Raw genomic sequence first — 18,708 nt, 5'->3', positions numbered from 1 at the left:
ACGCTAATTTGAAAGCAACAAAAGCCACATGCCGCAGGGCACATGCCAACCCAGCCCCAACACAGGTGACCGTTGTGAGCAGCGGACCGTAAAGTAGTTTCTACGCAAAAATAATAATCCAACGGCCATTTTCTTTCACTAGCCGTTGGATTTGAATAAAATCTCCCCCAACCCCCTCGCCCCTAAGACAAATACCCATGTAATTCTCTCTCAAACCCCAGCAGCAGGTCGTCATTACTACTTGTATATTATTATCTTCTTCTTCTTTAGACCTGCTTGCTTTGGTCCATTGAAGAAGAGAGCAAAAACAGGAGGATTTTTTTCTTTTTATTTTCTCTTCTGGGAATCAAGAAGAGAGCGAAAAAACTAGAGTTTTTCTGATCCGGGTCGGTGTCTGACTATTTGGATAAACAAGAAAATCATGGTTTTACCGTCGAATGAGAACAATCCCACTCTCTTTAAACCCACAAACACTCAAGGTAACAATTTTCAAAGAAAATTATACCCAAGATTTATGTGCCTTCGTTATTGGTTTTTTTAGTTAGAAAATCAGCTGCCAAAAAAACTGGTTTTTGAATTCTTATTTGTGTTGGAAAATCAAAGGCGGTGGGATGGAGATGATGGGCGGCAGAAAGTTTGGAATGGAGACTAGACAAAGTAGAAGAGCTTTAGGCGTTATTAGTCACAATGTAGTTGGAGGAGGCCATCCATATCCTTGTGTTGTTAACAAGAGAGGCTTATCAGAGTAAATCTCCGGCTCTTTCTTTTGCTTTGATTCTTTTTTTCAAGTTTCAATTATTTGTCGGTATAATCGGATATTCAATTTTCTCCTTCGTTTTGATAACACTGGGATTTTTAATTTTTAATTTTTTTTTCCTGCAGAGCGAATGGTGCTTGTGGGAAGATTAATCCTATTAATCCAGCTCATAGACCAATCACAAGGTAAGTCCTGGTCCTTCACCTTTCAGTTCAATTTTTCCTTTTTGGTGGTGTAGATCAAGAATGTATGTCTTCAGCTGAAATCCCAGTTTTTACCTTCCACTCTTGCTTATGGTTTATAAAACACGTTATTAGCAGAAAATTTGCTGCTCAAATTGCAAGCTCAAAACAATCTTGCCTGGAGGTAATAGCTGTACCTGTGTTTAAACTTGAAGATTCAGATAGTAATTCATTCTTTTCTTTGTCCCCTGTCACTCTTGAAATAATTAATTCAAATATTAATCTGGCATAATGACGTCGAACAGGAAGCCAAGAAACCAAAATTGTCAGCTGAAGAATTCAGTGTTTGGGAGGATATCCCACTAGCAGATGTGGAAGACCATGAGGCTGCAGCTAAAGACCAACCAGTGCCCATGTCTTTGGAACAATCAGAAGCAGTATCACATGAAAAAGACCAGATGGTAATTGCTTTTGATCTCTTCTAGTATTTTTATCTGGTATATAATTTGAATTTCAGATGGATTTTATTTTTCTACTAAACATTCATGAAATCTTATAGGAGGTTGACATGGAGGACATATTTGAAGAGACAATACAAGATATTGACAAAGGCGATGGAAAGAATCCACTAGCAGTTGCTGACTATGTAGAAGATCTGTATGCCTATTACAGAAAAATGGAGGTAATTTAATTTTTCTTTTCTTTTTTTTTTTTTTTTTTTGGGAAAATGTTTACTTTTGTTCTATTGAGATGTAATTTTGACTAACTAATCAGGTAAATTATTAAAGTTTGAATATCAACCGAAATTGAATACTCCATTAAGTAATTTGCAAGGTGGATAATCCCAGGCTGGAAAATCATAACGCCATGTTCTAAGCTATCCCACTCTATTAAAATAATAGTAGATGAACTCTACGGAAATCTAATCTGTTTTGCCACCAGTGTTATGGGGTTTGAAGTTTGAACTTTGAAAAGGTGCTAGATCTATATAGATTCTTCTAGGAAATGTGGAGTTGTTGATTCTTTGTTTAAACCTTTCCTTTTCTTTTTCCTTTTTCCTAGTCAACATGATATACTATATGGCTTCAACTACTTCAAAGATATGTTGATGTATTAGCTAAAATTAACTAAAGTAGCCATCCTTCACTTTTGATTTTGCTGCGATTGATTCCAGTAGTATGAGGTGACTAATGTTCTTCCATATGCAGAACTGTAGCTGCATTGCACCAAATTACATGGCACAACAGTTTGACATCAATGAGAAGATGAGAGCCATACTAATGGACTGGCTTATTGAGGTATTGGCAATGTTTCGGGTCTCGTGACAGCCATAATATGTACCAAATCAGTATTATATCTTTCCACTTTGGAATCTTGAAGAGTTAATCAATCTCTACTTATTCTAATTGGCAGGTACATTACAAATTTGAGCTGAGGGAGGAGACATTGTTTCTAACTATTAATCTAATAGACAGATTTTTAGAGAAGCAATCTGTAGTTAGAAAGAAGTTGCAACTTGTTGGTTTGGTTGCTATGCTCTTGGCATGCAAGTATGAGGAAGTTTCTGTTCCAGTTGTAGATGATCTGATTTTCATTTCTGACAAAGCTTATACTAGGAAAGAAGTCCTTGAAATGGTTGGTACCCGAGCTTCCTTGTGCTGTTGTAATTTTTTTTGTAGACCTTCTATTTCAGTACAAAATTAACACTTTCAGGAGAGTATACTTGCAGGAGAGTTTGATGCTCAATACTCTACACTTCAATATGTCCATACCAACTGCATATGTTTTCATGAAAAGATTCCTCAAGGCTGCTCAATCTGATCAGAAGCTTGAGCTCTTATCATTCTTCTTGATCGAGCTTTGTCTCGTGGAGTATGAAATGCTGAAATTTCCACCATCATTTCTGGCCGCCGCTGCAATCTATACTGCTCAGTGCACCCTATATGGTGTTGGACAATGGAGCAAAACTTGTGAATGGCACAGCAGCTACTCAGAAGCTGAGCTTCTGTGAGTAACTTTGTATAGCATTTTGACATGTTTCATTCAATTCAAATTCTGCATTGGCCTAACAAAAGTTCTATTCCTTTTCTGTCTTTGATGGATCGATAGGGAATGCTCAAGATTGATCGTCAGCTTTCACCAAAAGGCAGCTACAGGGAAACTCACTGGAGCACACAGAAAATACAGCACGTCGAGATTTGGTTATGCAGCAAAATGCCAGCCTGCACATTTTCTTGTAGAAACCCAGAAATGAACAGGGCCATGTATAGTTTTACTGACTCATATGTGACTTCTGTAATTGGGTTAATTCTTCTTCTTCTTCTTAGAAAAGGGACAAAAGGGGTTGTTGGTTTGGTTGGTTGGGGGGGTTTAATAGAGAAATAATTCAGCAACTCTAGGTTGCCCCTTAGCATTGATTATTAATTTGGATATTTACAGACTGCATCCAGGGTTTGTTAATAAAAACCTTGGTTGTTTACTGTGTTACAGCTGCTTTTCAGTAACATTTTTACTCTCTTTTCAGTTGACAATAATCGAAGGATTATACAGTTTCTTTATGAACAATTTCCAAAGTTCACTTCCTTCTTGTTTTGATATCTATGCTTACCTCGGATATTTCTCTCCTTCCTTTCCATAGCTTCTCACTGCGCACACGTACTATAAAAATTGAATCTTTGTTGCCTCTTCTTCTTCAATAAGATGTAATTTTGGATGGCGTAAATTGGAACTTTCCTAAAAGAGTAGAGCTCTTCTTTCTTTGTATTTTCTGGCCGAATCATCTTTAAAAGGCTTTTTGTTGATGGAAGGAGGGAAATATCACAATCAGAGAAACCCTGAGGTGGTGTTCGTGCAGGGGTTACTCAAATGGATGGATATGGATATCCCATGGAATCTGAAATTTTAAGATATCGCAATAACAAAAATAGAGTGCGCCGCCGCCGCCCCGTGTTATTTATTGGTAGTCCTACAAATTAAATTACGTAAGCAACTCCTCCATTTCAGAATTAATTTCAGTTCTCATCATATGGTGAAACGATGTCGTCTCATAGCTATCAACCTCACCTACTCCCATGGCCTACAAGACAATTATACACCAACTTCTCCTTGACTACAAGGCCAAACATCACTACTTTCTTATTTAACCTTCAATTTTCCATTTTAATTTTTTTTATTTCTTTAATCTATCGTTAACCTTTACATGTACTTTTTTAGTGGCATATCTAAACAAGTGCAAAAACACTTTGGAATTTTCATCTTACTTGCAAGACACACATGAAATCAACACATGACCAACAACAAAAATCCAAAAACCATCTTATCAAAGTTTAAAATATTTTGGTAAGTCGTAAAGCTCAATAAACAAAAGGGAGGAAAAGGAAGCCCAATCAACAAGTAAAAAATATTAACGGGTAGACATCTACCAAGAAAGAAATCACGGTAGTCGCCCCTTCTAGTGTTCTGTATATTTTCGGGACGGAGTGTACAGATATAAAGAGATTAGTCTGACAAAATTGGGATACTTTCCATGCCACGAAAAGAAAAAAGAAACCACTTTTCTAACTTGCAAATCAACAAACAAGATAGTAAGTATTATTCTCCGAAAATCTGAAGGTTATAAATATTCTTTAATGACTCGTCTTCTTCTTAATAGTGATGGACAAGAGCGTGTTTTACTAGGAGGACTTAAAAAAGTGCAAAAAGGGTACCTACCAATATAATACTCACCTTCCCTTAAAGAATTGAAGCAAAAAGCAAATTGTTCCTTTTCTTTTATTACTGCAAAGCATTTTCGTTCAATTGTTTTGGACTAAACAGGAGATCCAAAGGAGCAGATTTTTGAGGATTTTAGACCCCAATTTTGTATACATACACAGATTCCAAATCAAAACCAACCCACCAACTTCTACCGCACTTCCTAAAACAAAGTGTACTCTCAGATCAGCGGACTGAACCACCACCCTCGCCACTTCACCATCACCACCCCCGGTTATGGCCATGTCAGCCGCCACCCCTCATTCCCTCCTCCTCAAAAACCCAACCAACCCCCTCAAACCCACCTCCACCCAACTCGCCGCCTTTCCCACCACCAGCCTCTCCCGCCATGCCACCACTCGGAAGCCCATCTCCATAACGTGTTCCGCGGCTACCACAACCACCCCTCTTCCAACCACCCCGTCAACCTCCGCCTCCTCAGATCGGGTCTTCAACTTCGCTGCCGGGCCCGCCACCCTCCCTGAAAATGTCCTCTTAAAAGCTCAATCTGAGCTTTATATCTGGCGCGACTCTGGCATGTCGGTCATGGAAATGAGTCACCGCGGGAAAGATTTCCTGTCCATTATCCAAAAAGCCGAATCAGATCTACGAACCCTTCTCAACATTCCTTCAGATTACGCCGTTCTCTTCCTCCAAGGTGGCGCCACCACCCAATTCGCTGCCATCCCACTTAACCTCTGCCAACCGGACGACACCGTCGACTTCATAGTCACCGGCTCATGGGGCGACAAGGCTTATAAAGAGGCCACGAAGTACAGCAAACCCAATGTGATCTGGAGCGGAAAATCTGATAAGTATACGAACATTCCCAGCTTTGATTCGTTAGAACAAAGCCCGCGCGCCAAGTATCTGCATATATGCACCAATGAAACTATTCACGGCGTTGAGTTCAAGGATTATCCTACCCCCAAGGATCCGAATACTATTCTTGTTGCAGATATGTCCTCAAACTTTTGCTCGAAACCTGTCGACGTTTCTAAATTTGGCTTGATCTATGCTGGGGCGCAGAAAAATGTTGGTCCGTCTGGGGTGACCATTGTTATCATCAGGAAAGATTTGATTGGAAATGCTCAGCCGATTACGCCGGTAATGTTGGATTATAAGATCCACGCTGAGAATAATTCTTTGTACAATACCCCTCCTTGTTATGGGATTTACATGTGCGGGCTGGTTTTCGAGGACTTGTTGGCTCAGGGTGGATTGGTGGAGGTTGAGAAGAAGAACAAGAAGAAAGCTCAGATTTTGTATGATACTATTGACGCTAGTAATGGATTTTACAGATGCCCCGTTGAGAAGTCTGTCAGATCATTGATGAATGTGCCATTTACTTTGGTCAAGCCTGAGCTCGAGGCTGATTTTATTAAAGAGGCTGCTAAGGAGAAGATGCTGCAGCTCAAGGGGCATAGGTCGGTTGGAGGAATGAGGGCTTCGATATATAATGCCATGCCTTATGCTGGAGTTGAAAAGTTGGTTGCTTTTATGAAAGATTTTCAGGCAAGGCATGATTGAGAACTGAGAGATATTTGTAGCATTAGTATTACATCTTTTGTTCTGGGATTTGTTCTGTTTTTGTGGTCATTTGGGTTTTTTTTTTCGGTCTCTTGAATTCTTACTTTATTTTGGTTAGCAATTGAAGAATACTCTAGAATTGAGTTGTAGTTTCACTCTAGATTTGAGTTGTAATTTCGGTCCTGGATGAAGTATGTTATCCAATAGAAGGATATGCTACCTGTTCTTGTTAGCATACAAGGATGATTAATCAGAATGATCAGAATAAGCCGAATTTCTAGCAAAAGCTTCATCTTTTCCATATTATGTGCCGGTAGTAGTTCAGAAACTGTCTTAAGGGATTTTTTTTTTTTGGCCCCGATAACCTAAGAGTTTCAGCGCTACCATTTTACCAGCCAACGACAATGCAGCTTCACTAAAACACTTAATAATTCTGTGTGGCAAATGTTCGGGAATGAATGCAATCATCATTTGCCCTTATTCGAGCAGCTCATTGTCAGACTTGTTCAAGCTCAAGGCATCGAGCAGAATGAATGCCAAAACTTCACCAAATTACCAGAACATGTAGCAGTAACTAAAAGCATATATGCATCTTAGAAGAAGGAACCAGCATTTTCTATGTCATCCTCTGAAGGGAAACAGAAAGCAATACAATATATGAAGCATAAGAACATTTTTAGATGAACAAAAGCTGCTTAACCAGGCTTCCATAATTCTATGGCAACTTGGGGCGTGAGGATTCATTCGTAGGCCTCATCTTTGTGATGCTTGGTTTTGTGAACCATGTAGTGTACAGAAATTGTTTTTGGGGCCCTACATGGTTGCATATGATCCTGAGCTTCTGCCGCTCCCTCACCCATCTTAATACTATTTTCATATGCCTTTTGCTGGTCAATCCTCTTAATCCAACTTCCTGCCCATGCCATAAAATCAAACGTAAAACACTTGTAAAGCTATGCTTTTCGACAGAAAACACTAATCTGGTGCTGCAAAGAGCTCTTGCTAGGTCTTAAACTAGAATATCAAATTATCCAAAATCCACCAAACATAATTCTGAAAATGATGAACAACCTTAAGCAGAGAAGTGAATACCTTAACACGTTCCCAAGTGTCGGAAACTGTGAGTGGACCATGTTCCTTGAGGATATCAAAAATAGCCCTTGTGATGGTTTGGGTTTGCTCAGGTGGGGTTTTCAGTTCTATGGGTTTCATCTTAGGCTTGGGTTTCTTCGAAAAATACCTGACTGCTGTGGCAAACATGATGCTCTGTTTGTTCAATTTAAGTCCTTTGCACTTAGCAAGCCAACCTTTGTTTCACAATCTCATTAAAATCCAGTCTGCAATGAAACATATCCGTTAGCAGTACTATAAGTGAAAACTGATATCCCATTACAGCATTTCATCGAACAATTGGACAGCATAAAGTGAACACCCATCCATGTATCACGTATGATCAAATGAAGTTGAGAGAAAGACCTTAGAATAGCTACCGTTTCACTTGAAAGATCCTAATCCCAGAAAAGGCTGCATAATCTTGTTTGTATAAAGCTGGTTAGGATGCCTTAGTCTTCAGTTCAAATATTTTTATTTCCTCCAAAAGCAGCCTTTGCTTGGAAACTCCTGACATTGATCTTGGCAGCGCCTTAATCTAACTTTCCATGTACTTAGAAGGCGTGTTTCGTTGGGGAATAGAACCACGTCTTCTTATGCTCTCGAATCTCGAGTATGATTCCTTAGTAAACAGGGACTGAAATTAGTATTAACCTAAAATTGAAAATTAAAAAATATATCTATTATTCGATAATTTTAACGCAAAAAAATTTACCTCTCTAAGAAAAGGTATAGTTTATTAGGAGATCGACTTCATTTTGAGATTTAAAAAAAAAAAATCTCATTTTGGGGAGATTGACTTGACCTTGAGAGTTAAAAAAAAAAAAAAAAAGGGAAAAGTTGATACCACTTGAAGAATTATTTTCTCTCCCCCTTAAAAGAAGAAGAAATTGAGCTAAGAAACAAAAGGAAGTCAATTTTGAGGAATTCAACTACGCTTGGAGATAAAAAAAAAAAAAATTGAGTTTCAAAAATCGGCTTGAACTAGGAGTTGAATTCTATGAAATACATTTGTTTGGGAATTGACTCAAAAAATTGATTTCCTTAAGGTAAGCTTTCCATACCTAATGAATATGAATAAAAGGCATATTATTATTATTTTATATTTGTATCTTATAGTAAACCAAAACAAAGAGTAAAAAGAACTAATAAAGCACCTGTAGAATATGTTTAAAGCACCTGTAGACTAATAGTCCTTGGTATTGGATTAATTTATAGCAAATATAATCATTTTACCATTAGTCAATGGACTTCTGAAGAGTAAAAGATAAGAGCACTAACTCTTTTTCTCATGCGCAGATTAATTGCTTGTTTTGAAGAGCAAGCAGATGATGAAAGTAAAAGCAGCTTCAAGATGGTTCTATTAACTTGCAAAAAACAATCAACGTACTTTACAAAGTTTGGACTATACAGGAAATCACTAACATCATGATAAAGCCCTCAAGGTCAAGGGTCCATCTGCTACCTCTTTGTTTCTGATGTATTCCCATCATTCTCGCACTCCAAAATCTATCTTACACATATCGGTTCTGTTCCGTGAAGGCGGAAGCAGACTTCTACTATCACAGGAAGAAGAATGATGCTACAAGATTTGTACTAATGGGATTACTCCCTTTGGGTACAGGAGGAAAATCCCAATAACTCTGCAGCTCTGACAAAAAAGGCCTTTTGTTTGAAAATAAAAAAGGCATAACAAAAATTTCAGCCATCATTCCTGGTGTCAAGAAAATGAGAATCTAGAGAAGAGAGACAATCCAGATCCTACGCCATCACTTGCTGGGCTAGGTGGAGCAGCAGTTGAAGAGCGGTAAGCATTTTGACACTTCTGCACCTGAACATGCATATACAGTACTTTCTTAGCAGGAAAAGATAGCCCATTTGCAGTAATAAAAAGAATTATACACTTCAATCAGGCAAATAATTCACCTCATCTGGGCTAAACTGGAGAAGCATTGCAACTACTGGCAGCAGAGCTTCCACTTCACCTATTCATAGACAGCAGAAAGATGAAAATGTTAACAGACTGCTGGAAAAAACATCATTTCCAATGATCTACAGAGAAGCGGGAAAGATAATACCACGAAAGAACCTTTCCATAATAAAATATTAATAAAAAAAAATACCTGTCTCGAGAAGTTTCAGAATAACATTTTTGAGATATGTCAAGTCCACCCCTTCCCGCTTCTGCTTTCTATCCATGTTCCTTAGTTCTTCCTTCAACATGGCTACCTGCACAGATCATGGTCAAATTCAAGTCAAAATATAAGAGAATCAAATGCAAACACAGCACAATCTTGACACAAAGAAAGAGGTAAAAGTATGAGCCACAAGATGGGGAATAACATTTATATTACACATCATACACATGTAGCTTATATATGCTCCTTTCACACTCAACTTCTCCCAAGTAAACAAATTCATAATGAATTCAAACTCAGCTGTTTTTAAATCCAGTAATAAGTAGTTGACAGCAAGATACAATAAAAGCAACAGAAAGATCCTTAAACCAAATCTACCTGCTGACTGTGGAGACGATTTTCATGTTCGAGCTCTTCAATTTCTTCCTGAAAACAGGGTGTTGAAAAATTGAAATTTGTGTAAATAAACTGATAGAAGATATGGTGAACAAAACTTACTTGAAGTGCAAAAATGTGCCGTTGTGACTGGGCAAGTTCCTCTTCCCTTTGAGCTTGTTGTCTAGCCAAAATCTGGAGTTTAGAAAAACAAATACCTATCAGCAAACATAGTTGTTGAAGCACTCAACAATACTTATTTTCACATAATACAAAAAGAGGAATTAATCTTCCTAAAAGTTAAGAAATAGTATGACATACTTCGGCTTATCTCATGCATTAAGACAATTTACTATTTCCACTTTTTGATCTTTATGAAGTCCAACGTAGATGATAATGCAGTTCAACAAATATAAACGACACAGTTATTGAAGAGTTTTCTCCAATTCATCCATCTTCAATGACACATTTTTCACCTTCTGCCCCTACAGATTTTCTGTTAAGAAAAATTTTCTTCATTTCCCATTTTTGTTCCAAGTAGCTTTGACCAGCGGCAGTGCCTATCTTTTTTGAAACCACTCAGGGCGGGTAGCAACTTCCTCTGAAACATTTCATGTGGTACAGCTTAGCAGAATGTAACGGGGAAATTTTGTGCTTACTAGGATTTGCTGTTCTGCAGCAGAGGTACTTGAATTTGGGGCATCGTTTTTACCAGGACCTGCATTCATCAATTCCAGAATGAAAATATTGTCTCATAAGCCAATTGCATAATAGAATTGACAGTTTCACATGAACATTGCAACTCATTGCTAATATATCGAGTCAGAGGCAAAATAATACCTGAATCATCAATATCTACATGATCAGCCTGGGAATGTGAAAAAAAAATTATCAAACATAAGAACGTAGCACAAAGCCAGTTCAAACAGAGCATACTTTGCCCCCAAAAAAAAAAATAAAAAAAGGAAGACAGGTATCCAGATAGATGAATGGTGAATATATGAAGGTTGAATACGCACAGAAAAAGCAAGGACAAACCAGAAGACACAATCAGGCATAGTCAGCATTATGTGCACATATAGGTCAATATAGTTATGCATCAACAACCTTCTAATTAGGACTGTACTTGTTATCTGGAAGATGACCATGTTAAAGAGGAGCCTTATACGTTGCTGCTTATAATGTAAGCTAACTTTACCTGTTCCTACATCTTAAAAAAAGAGTTCCCTAATTTCGACCATGCAAACAATAAACATGACTGCATCCAACACAGATACTATGTAACACAAATATCCCAACAGAGCATAGATAGATACCGATGGCCTTGAATCTAACAACTGACGAAGGCTCTTGTTATCATCTAGAAGTCTTGAAATCTCTCTGTCCTTCTCCTCCATCATTCTATCAGCAAGTTCACGAAAAGAATGATGGTCATCCTACAAATTATCAAAACATTGAGGTCAGTGAGGCATCAGGCATCTCTATGTTAAAATATAAATACAAGGATTAATACCTTCAACTTCTTATTTTGTAATTTAATGTCCTGAAGTTCCTTTTGGAGAGTTTGACCAGAGGACACCTCATTTTCAGCCTTCAGCACTTCACACCTCACTGGTAGATCAAGTAAAAGTGTTATCTCAAGCTCTTAAAAACCTGAACTGCAAATGATATAATGAATAAACTGGTCATAAATCAAATCTATATCTGTTCAACATACATCGCCATGTTTCTTCCACATTTTGAAGGTTTACTTCCCATGCCTCCTTTTCTGACTGGTGGCCAGAAAGAGCAGAGCTTAGCTTGATCTCCATGCTCTTAACCTGTTGCTCCGCAATGCTAAGTGCTTCATCTCTGCCAAGAAAGTGAAATTTGAGAAAAAATTTAACAGTCTTTCTGTTTAATTTACATATGGCAAAGTAGAAGACTTATTATCTCCAATACAAATCACACTACTAGTTATTTCTTGACTTAGCCACAGAGAATTCCATCTAAGCTTCTTTTTCAAAAGTGAAAAGACTCTTCTACTTTACAAGCAGCCACTATTCAGGAGTAGGAGAGGTAGTAGAGTTTCGAAGGATGGAACTAATCAATCTAACATATAACAACCAATTTTAACATTTTTTTAGCCACTGTCTTCCAGGTCTGCAAAAGCACATGTTATCCAAGATACTACAAAGCAGTTATACAGCCAAACACAAAGTTTGTGTTCAAACGCCAGCATATGACCACAGAAAGTATTTCACCTTGCAGAAAGGTCCTTTGCATGACTAGCCAAAGCATTTTGCAGATCCTGGAGGGCTTTGTCCCTCTCAGCAGATAAAAGCAATATTTCTTTTTCAGCCTCCTGAAAGATGAACAAATTTGAATATGTGAATATGACACAAATGACGCTCAGCTTTCAATTTCGACACAATAAATACTATTAGTACATACTTTATAAGCCTCCTCAAGGGCTTTCAACTGTTCATTTTCCCTTGCAGCTGCTAGCTCGGAATCTTTCCTCTGAAGAAGTGCATGTGCCCGGACCTTATAAGAGGAAAATTCACTCTCTAGCCGGCTGATCTGCACAGCACAAGATAAGAGAAATTCATAAAAGAAGAGAGGCGACAAACTGAAGACATTTTAACAAAAGCAGAAAGTACTTCAGCCACAAGAAAGAGGAAGCTTCTACAAATACAAGACAATTTAAGTGATAGCTCATTATATGCGCTATCACAACCATTGTGCAGACAACATCAACTTAGAAAAGAGCTTTTCTGAACACCAATTTGAATAGCATCAAGGATGATCCCCTTATTTCCTTTTCATAAGATTCAAAGTAAAGTGTTTCACATGCACAAGTGGTATCTCTTGCAAAAATTCAGTACACCATGCAAGAAAATCAAGTTTAAAGAGTCTTCTACAGTAAAACCCATGCAGATAACATGGGAATCAACCAAGGGCAGAGCACAAGGAATATCACATCTATTTCTACTTGTTTAAAATTATTTTCCAGATATCCAAGAATTTTTTTTGGAATTAGCATTTTGATGAGAACTTGGTATGGTGTATGCTCATGACAGGGTACTCTGGGAAAAATTCCTCAAAACCTAACATTTCTAGAAAATTAGCAGTTTTTCTTCGCTTTCATTTGTTTCTTTTTTTTTTTCCCTATTTTGCTATTAATCATTTTACATAGATTAGACATCCATGATGTCCTGTTCACCCAATGAACCTACTGACACATAAACAATGCCAGGCTAGACTCAGAGCATGATAATGACAGAGAAACAATATGCAAAGGGCGTGGCTACCACAGCAGGCTTCCATGGATTGACCAAGGCTTCAACAATGCCCAACAATAGATTCCCTTCAAATGGTTATACACGATTTCATGGATCGACCTCAAACAACTAGAGCAGTTTCAATTTTCAGATATCACTAATTGCAGCAAAATTAATATCCTTCAACAATACTTCTTACCTCCTCTTTTGCTGCCAAAAGTTCAGAATCCTTTTGGTTTATGAGCTGAGCCTGCACAGACAACTCTGATTCCAATTGACCTGAGGCATGACGAAAAAGCCATAAGCTTATGATTGTGAACGGATGACAATCAAGACTATAAAGATTTATGTATATACTTCTCATCTTGGCAAGTTCAACTTCTGCACGTATATAGTTGCTCTCAGAAGTCTCCAGCTTCATCCTGAGTGACTGAGAGACCATTTCCAAACTCTCCTTTTCCTTTTCCTGATAACAAATCTACATATATAACTAAAAATCATGGGTGATAAGTAAAGCTAAAAAGAATAACATATTTGATATCAAGTACTCAGATGTGTCAATGCAAGAAGGATTGTAAATTTTGCTAGATGCTTACAGAATTGTATTCGATCAATGTACATGACATTGGAAAAGCTATACATTTAATATTAGCAAACCTTTTATGAACAGTAATTATTAGCAAATTAAATCAAAGCATGAAAATGATGATTGAATATGGTACCATGCACTAAGAAAGCATCAAAACACAATATGGTCCAGGCTTTCATGTTAGCGGAAGACCATGCTAATATTACTATATTTTGAGCTCATACATGCTCACTTTTCAGGTGTATAAGCTCCCCTTTGACAGTTTCAATAGCAGCTTTGAGTCGTGCTGCTTCACCACTTGAAGCTGCATCCATCTCTGCAATCTTAGACTCTTTCTCAGCAACCAAAGCCTAAAAAGAGACAGTGCACAACAGCTAACTTCATTTGGTACTTGAAAATTTTGAAGCATCAACAAAATGCGGTTGATCCACTGTGCTAATAATGTATATATAAGGCAAATGTATACAAGAAAAGCAAAGCAAAGAATTCATGGAAAGCAAAAACAGTGCAAGCATGGAAATAAATGCTCCTACTCTAGATACTGATATGTATACAGATGAGAGAGGAAAACTTTTTCAGCAGATGTACCACCTTGGACCTCAATGTTGCAACTTCCTATTTTCCAGAAAGGTAGAAATGCAAAATATCTGTTTCACATTATAAATTGGAAGGATGCAGAGAAAAAGATATAACAGTTCTTACCCTCAAAGATGAGATTGTTTCGGTAGCTTTACTTCTTTCAGCTAATGCATCTGCTATCTGAGCTTCCAAACTCTCTATTTGCTGCAGTAGAAGAGGGGGCATAATTACCAAGATATCATTTTTGTTTATTAGAAAACAAACTGGTGAATAAGCCAGAGAAAATGTCAATTCAAGGACACATATAATCTTTTCACAAGCATCTGTATGGGTTTACCATCTGGTGCTTTGAAGAGAGTTCAGCCATCGCAGCTAGCCTTTTCTCTTCAGCTGCCTGTAATGATCCTCGCATGTTTTCCAACATCTGTAATTATACAAACGCAAATAATTTTGGTCTCCGAATATCATGTAATAGACTGGCATGGATTACTGTCAAATGCACAGTCAACGGTTCATAGCTTTTTGGAACTGTGAGTTAAGACGACCGGTTTACTATTCTATACCTGCTCTTTTTCCAGAAGCGATTGCTGCATTGCCTCAAGAACATTCTCTTTGGGCTCCAATGAACGACGTAATTCTTCAATGTTGTCTCGAAGCCTAGACGCGCAAGCCAACAGAAGAATATCATCATATGACCAGCAAGAAGGGAAGAAAATAAATACTCATGGGACTAAAGAACATATATTCATTCATTCCAGTAGGTACATAGGCTGTTATAACCAGATGGACCATCAAATACTCATTCATTTTAACAAGAAATGAATTTTATTCATTAAAGCCTAACCAAAAGTTCATCAAAATCCTATCATGTCTTCAAGAAGTAGATTCAAGAATCCTCAATAATTACTAAATTACAGGATGACTTCCAATTTAGAGCTATATAGGGGACATACTTATTGTTTGCACTTCGTAATTGCTGCCTCTCAACATCAATTGCCTTAAGCGCTTCATTTGCTTGCTGGCGCGTGCGCTCAAGTTCTTGCTGTACTGCTGATAGTTGGGATGATGACTGTTCAGCCTTCTCATTGGCATCACGAAATTGGGCCTCAAGATCATCTTTTTCCTGGAAACAAGATCTCCAAATACAAACTTAACTTAATGCCTGAACAGAAATTAATCTTTGTGACCCTGAGTTTGGCCTGAAGACAAAGTACAGTTTGAATCAAGTTGAGCGTGTATATCACCATATAATATCACTATTCATAATGGTACGATGTTGTGCAAAAGAAAAGGAAAATGGTGAGAGAAAACACATAGAAACAGTTTATTTCAAGACACCTCAAAATTACCAGAGCTACCACCAAATTTCTTACAGCAGAACATACAAGACATGAGATTTAACTTGTTCAGATTAAGAAACCTGAAACGTACATGATATAACTTAGTTCTCATTAGTTTGCAAATGACAACTTTGCAATGCAGGATGGAAAAGTCTCCCACTAAATAGGCACCTCATTCTCTAGAAAAGAAAAAAATCACGCAAGGTAATCTTGGCCCCCAAAGATTTGTAATAAGATCAATGAAAAGATGCATGCAATAAATATTTAAAGAAACCAAATACCACACAAAGCAAAAAAAGGTCTACAATGTCAACTGTTGATAATATTATATAACAAAAAAAGAAGTAAAATTTACCTTCTGAACCTCTTGAATCCGCTGCTTTGCTCGTTTATGCAGCCTGTTCAATTTGGAATCAAGTTCTGAGTATCTTTCATCACGTTGTTTAATTTCTTGATCCATCTTCTGTTGAGCTATGCCAAATAAACCAGTAAATGAGTTTAGATTTACAAGGTAACCCAAAAACCTAGAACTAGAGCAGAGATGGTTCAATTCATTTAAGAGCTTAACCAAGCATTTAAGAAAACAGAAAAAGAATCAAATCCTATCATTTCAAAGAAGTGAAGAGCCAGTTGACATAGATATAAAAGAAGCACACAACCTTCAGCAAGTTGAGCAGCAAGCTCTTGGGCCTTTGCATCAGCCTCGGAATATACTGCTCGAAGGTGCTTGAGGGCTTCCTCTGCAGCATCTCGTGTTTGTCTTTCTTCCAAAAGTTCTCTCCTCAAGGATTCTATCTGTTCTTCAAGCTCTTTCACACCATCACTTTTTTCTTGAGCCACCACAGTTTCTTTATGAGGAGTGATCCCATCAGAATCCAAGTGGAGATTCTTCAGTCCCATCAACTGGGACTTCAAGTACTCATTCTGGAAATTGAGCTCCACAACCATTTGCACAAGTTTGTCATGACTGTCACCGATCTCTTGTTCCCTAATGTGTGATCCATTCGCTATCACAAGTTCTCCCTCCCTACCATTGTTTATGTCAACTAACTGTTTCTCTAGTGTTGTGGCATCTTTCTCCAGTGTTTCAACAGATTCAGCACTCTGTGCTTCTTCTGAGGACATTATTACAGTGGATCCCAAAGCAGTGTGGTTGTTCGTTTCTTTTCCTGTTTCTTTATTTAAGGGTACATGCAAATAGCAATCCCGGTGCCACCTAGAAACTGTTGAAATCAAGTGAAGACAAAAGCAAATATCCAATTGCTCAGTGCATGGTTGATGAAAGAGACATTTATTCCAAAGCAATCACATTGCAATCAATAAAGTCGAGAAGTTGTCAAATAAGTGACTGTAAACAATCAAAACAAAATAGTGCAAGCTACCAGACCAAATTGAGAACTAAATTTGAGGTTCTAAGGAGAAAGGGGAAAAAACAAAACTAGAAATTTCTTAAAAAAAGGATCAAAGTTCAAGTTGATGAAATTGGAGGTTTAGCAGTCAGAAGTTTATTCCAGACTTCAGTATCCCAAGGATGCATCTACTCAGCCACCAAGCAATTACCCAAAAGCACAAATCTCATATCCCAAAGTGATTACTGAGAAACTAAGAACGAAGTGCAACTTGTGATAAATTACTTTACTTCATATTTCCGAGAATTTTGAAACCGTATCAAGTGAGACTTGCTATCAGAGATAATGAAACATAAAAAGATGGGAACTTTATAGCTCCAACCCAATATAATCACACGGGTTTTATAAAAATTCAGTACAAGTACAAGATGCATCCAGTAATCCACAATGTGATTCATGATTGCAGACCACCCTTGTAAAGACCTCAAGTAAAATCCATGCCCTTTACGAGTGTGATCATTCATCACCAACTAATAACTGAATAATGAATCTTAGTCGACATAATAACCATGATATACTAGCTGGTAGTAAATGGCCTTCCCAATTCTTCCCAAGTTGGCAACCACTATAAACCAAGCCCAATTTCCATAAGTTTCAAATGAACTTTACTGGGGTAATTACAACATCACATCAATCAGATCCATCCTCGACTATATTAGATAATTTCCACGGGAACATTTTACCAAACTACCTCGTACATTCACTACCTCGTACATTCAATGCTCATACATATACAATCAAGAAATACAGGTTCATTATTGTAGAATCTTGAAAAAACTAAACGAGCTATTCCAAAAAAAAAAAAAAAATCAAGAAACTACAGTTAAGAATATGAGATAAGGAGAAAATTTTCACCTTTTGGAACAAATGAGAATCAGCCCCAGCAGTTGGAGCACCCTCGATCTATCAGTGCCCCAAAAACGTCTAGTGTGTCCCGGAATTGATTGCTTGGATTTGGATGGATTGATTCAGAATTTTCAGCCCCTAATTTTCTTTTTGTCCAATTCGACACTAGTAGTACTTTACAAGTACTATTACACAATTAAAAATAAAGACTGGGCGAGAGTGGAATTTTTGTAATTGCGGAGACTTTTGGGGAAAGGAGGAGGGAGAACAATCTCGTGCTCATCTGAGCTCCGGCGTTTCTTTCGTTGATGGTCACGAGTTTAGTAGAACCAAGCTAGTAAAGGGTTCTTTTAATAATTTATTTTTGTATTAAAAAAAAAGGAACAAAGAGCAAAGGAGAAATTATTGATATTTATGAAGTTCAATTAAATACCCTTAATCCAACTGAGTTATAAATTATTGCAAATCTAATAAGGTTTGATACGATGACTAAAGGACTTTTAAGGCCTGTTCTTGTTGCTTTAATTATGGAAGATGATTATAAAACCAAAAAAAAAAATGTCAACATAAAATAAATTCAACTAAGGTGACTCTTAGGTGAATTTTCAATATTAGTTTTGGGCTAGATTTAATCAAAGTACAAAAGCAAATGAGAATATATTTATATATATATATATATATATTTATGTACGTATATGTGTGTGTATAAACACACACACACACACACACATATTATTCAGAGTCAATCTAATACTATCAGCCTTTACAACATTTAAAAGCAACTAAAGTTGAGCTATAACAGTTAACAATTTGAGAGTCTTAATGTCCAACTCCTGT

The 18,708-nt window shown here is 37.4% G+C and overlaps 3 protein-coding genes and 1 non-coding gene across 6 annotated transcripts; 2 read left to right on the top strand and 2 right to left on the bottom strand.

Moving 5' to 3' along the window:
* The first annotated feature begins 166 nt into the window (after positions 1–166).
* LOC113701231 (G2/mitotic-specific cyclin-1) lies at positions 167–3,521 on the top strand. 2 transcript variants are annotated; one of them, XM_027221781.2, is made up of 10 exons: positions 167–479; positions 604–745; positions 883–942; positions 1,075–1,123; positions 1,245–1,400; positions 1,499–1,621; positions 2,148–2,237; positions 2,353–2,574; positions 2,669–2,946; positions 3,049–3,521. In XM_027221781.2, exons 1-10 carry the CDS (start codon positions 422–424, stop codon positions 3,191–3,193), a joined length of 1,323 nt encoding a protein of 440 aa, XP_027077582.2. In that variant the 5' UTR covers positions 167–421; the 3' UTR covers positions 3,194–3,521. The 2 variants fall into 2 exon arrangements, with proteins under 2 accessions (XP_027077582.2, XP_027077583.2); XM_027221782.2 differs by having other exon boundaries at positions 169–479; positions 1,078–1,123.
* Positions 3,522–4,688: 1,167 nt separating this feature from the next.
* On the top strand, positions 4,689–6,508 carry LOC113702321 (phosphoserine aminotransferase 2, chloroplastic-like). Its single transcript, XM_027223460.2, has one exon. It carries the CDS (start codon positions 4,930–4,932, stop codon positions 6,220–6,222), a length of 1,293 nt encoding a protein of 430 aa, XP_027079261.1. The 5' UTR covers positions 4,689–4,929; the 3' UTR covers positions 6,223–6,508.
* Positions 6,509–6,774: 266 nt separating this feature from the next.
* On the bottom strand, positions 6,775–7,850 carry LOC113701513 (uncharacterized). Its single transcript, XR_011818344.1, has 3 exons — positions 7,713–7,850; positions 7,315–7,559; positions 6,775–7,135 (listed from the first exon to the last, which is right to left on the bottom strand). It is a non-coding gene; the product is annotated as an uncharacterized protein (transcript).
* Positions 7,851–8,664: 814 nt separating this feature from the next.
* LOC113701901 (protein GRIP-like) lies at positions 8,665–18,163 on the bottom strand. 2 transcript variants are annotated; one of them, XM_027222793.2, is made up of 22 exons: positions 17,881–18,163; positions 16,276–16,839; positions 15,972–16,087; positions 15,230–15,399; positions 14,840–14,933; positions 14,614–14,700; positions 14,400–14,480; positions 13,922–14,047; positions 13,466–13,574; positions 13,308–13,387; positions 12,279–12,407; positions 12,089–12,189; positions 11,563–11,696; positions 11,359–11,456; positions 11,162–11,281; positions 10,686–10,713; positions 10,505–10,563; positions 9,969–10,040; positions 9,849–9,896; positions 9,456–9,561; positions 9,259–9,317; positions 8,665–9,163 (listed from the first exon to the last, which is right to left on the bottom strand). In XM_027222793.2, exons 2-22 carry the CDS (start codon positions 16,739–16,741, stop codon positions 9,053–9,055), a joined length of 2,394 nt encoding a protein of 797 aa, XP_027078594.2. In that variant the 5' UTR covers positions 16,742–16,839; positions 17,881–18,163; the 3' UTR covers positions 8,665–9,052. The 2 variants fall into 2 exon arrangements, with proteins under 2 accessions (XP_027078594.2, XP_071915249.1); XM_072059148.1 differs by having other exon boundaries at positions 15,972–16,079.
* Between the last annotated feature and the right edge of the window lie 545 nt (positions 18,164–18,708).

The sequence above is a fragment of the Coffea arabica genome, chromosome 7e, assembly GCF_036785885.1.
Source record: "Coffea arabica cultivar ET-39 chromosome 7e, Coffea Arabica ET-39 HiFi, whole genome shotgun sequence".
NCBI lineage: Eukaryota > Viridiplantae > Streptophyta > Magnoliopsida > Gentianales > Rubiaceae > Coffea > Coffea arabica.
This window is presented reverse-complemented; position numbering and strand designations above follow the sequence as displayed.

Bases quoted from the DNA above. Each gene is read 5' to 3' on its own strand.
- LOC113701231 (XM_027221781.2), top strand. From the start codon at position 422: ATGGTTTTACCGTCGAATGAGAACAATCCCACTCTCTTTAAACCCACA. The intron at 480-603 runs GTAACAATTTTC...GGAAAATCAAAG, and splicing joins TAAACCCACAAACACTCAAG to GCGGTGGGATGGAGATGATG. The intron at 1,401-1,498 runs GTAATTGCTTTT...GAAATCTTATAG, and splicing joins CACATGAAAAAGACCAGATG to GAGGTTGACATGGAGGACAT.
- LOC113702321 (XM_027223460.2), top strand. From the start codon at position 4,930: ATGGCCATGTCAGCCGCCACCCCTCATTCCCTCCTCCTCAAAAACCCA.
- LOC113701901 (XM_027222793.2), bottom strand. From the start codon at position 16,741: ATGTCCTCAGAAGAAGCACAGAGTGCTGAATCTGTTGAAACACTGGAG. The intron at 11,282-11,358 runs GTATTAATCCTT...GATAATTTGTAG, and splicing joins TACAAAATAAGAAGTTGAAG to GATGACCATCATTCTTTTCG. The intron at 9,318-9,455 runs GTATTTTTTTTT...GTCTATGAATAG, and splicing joins TCTGAAACTTCTCGAGACAG to GTGAAGTGGAAGCTCTGCTG.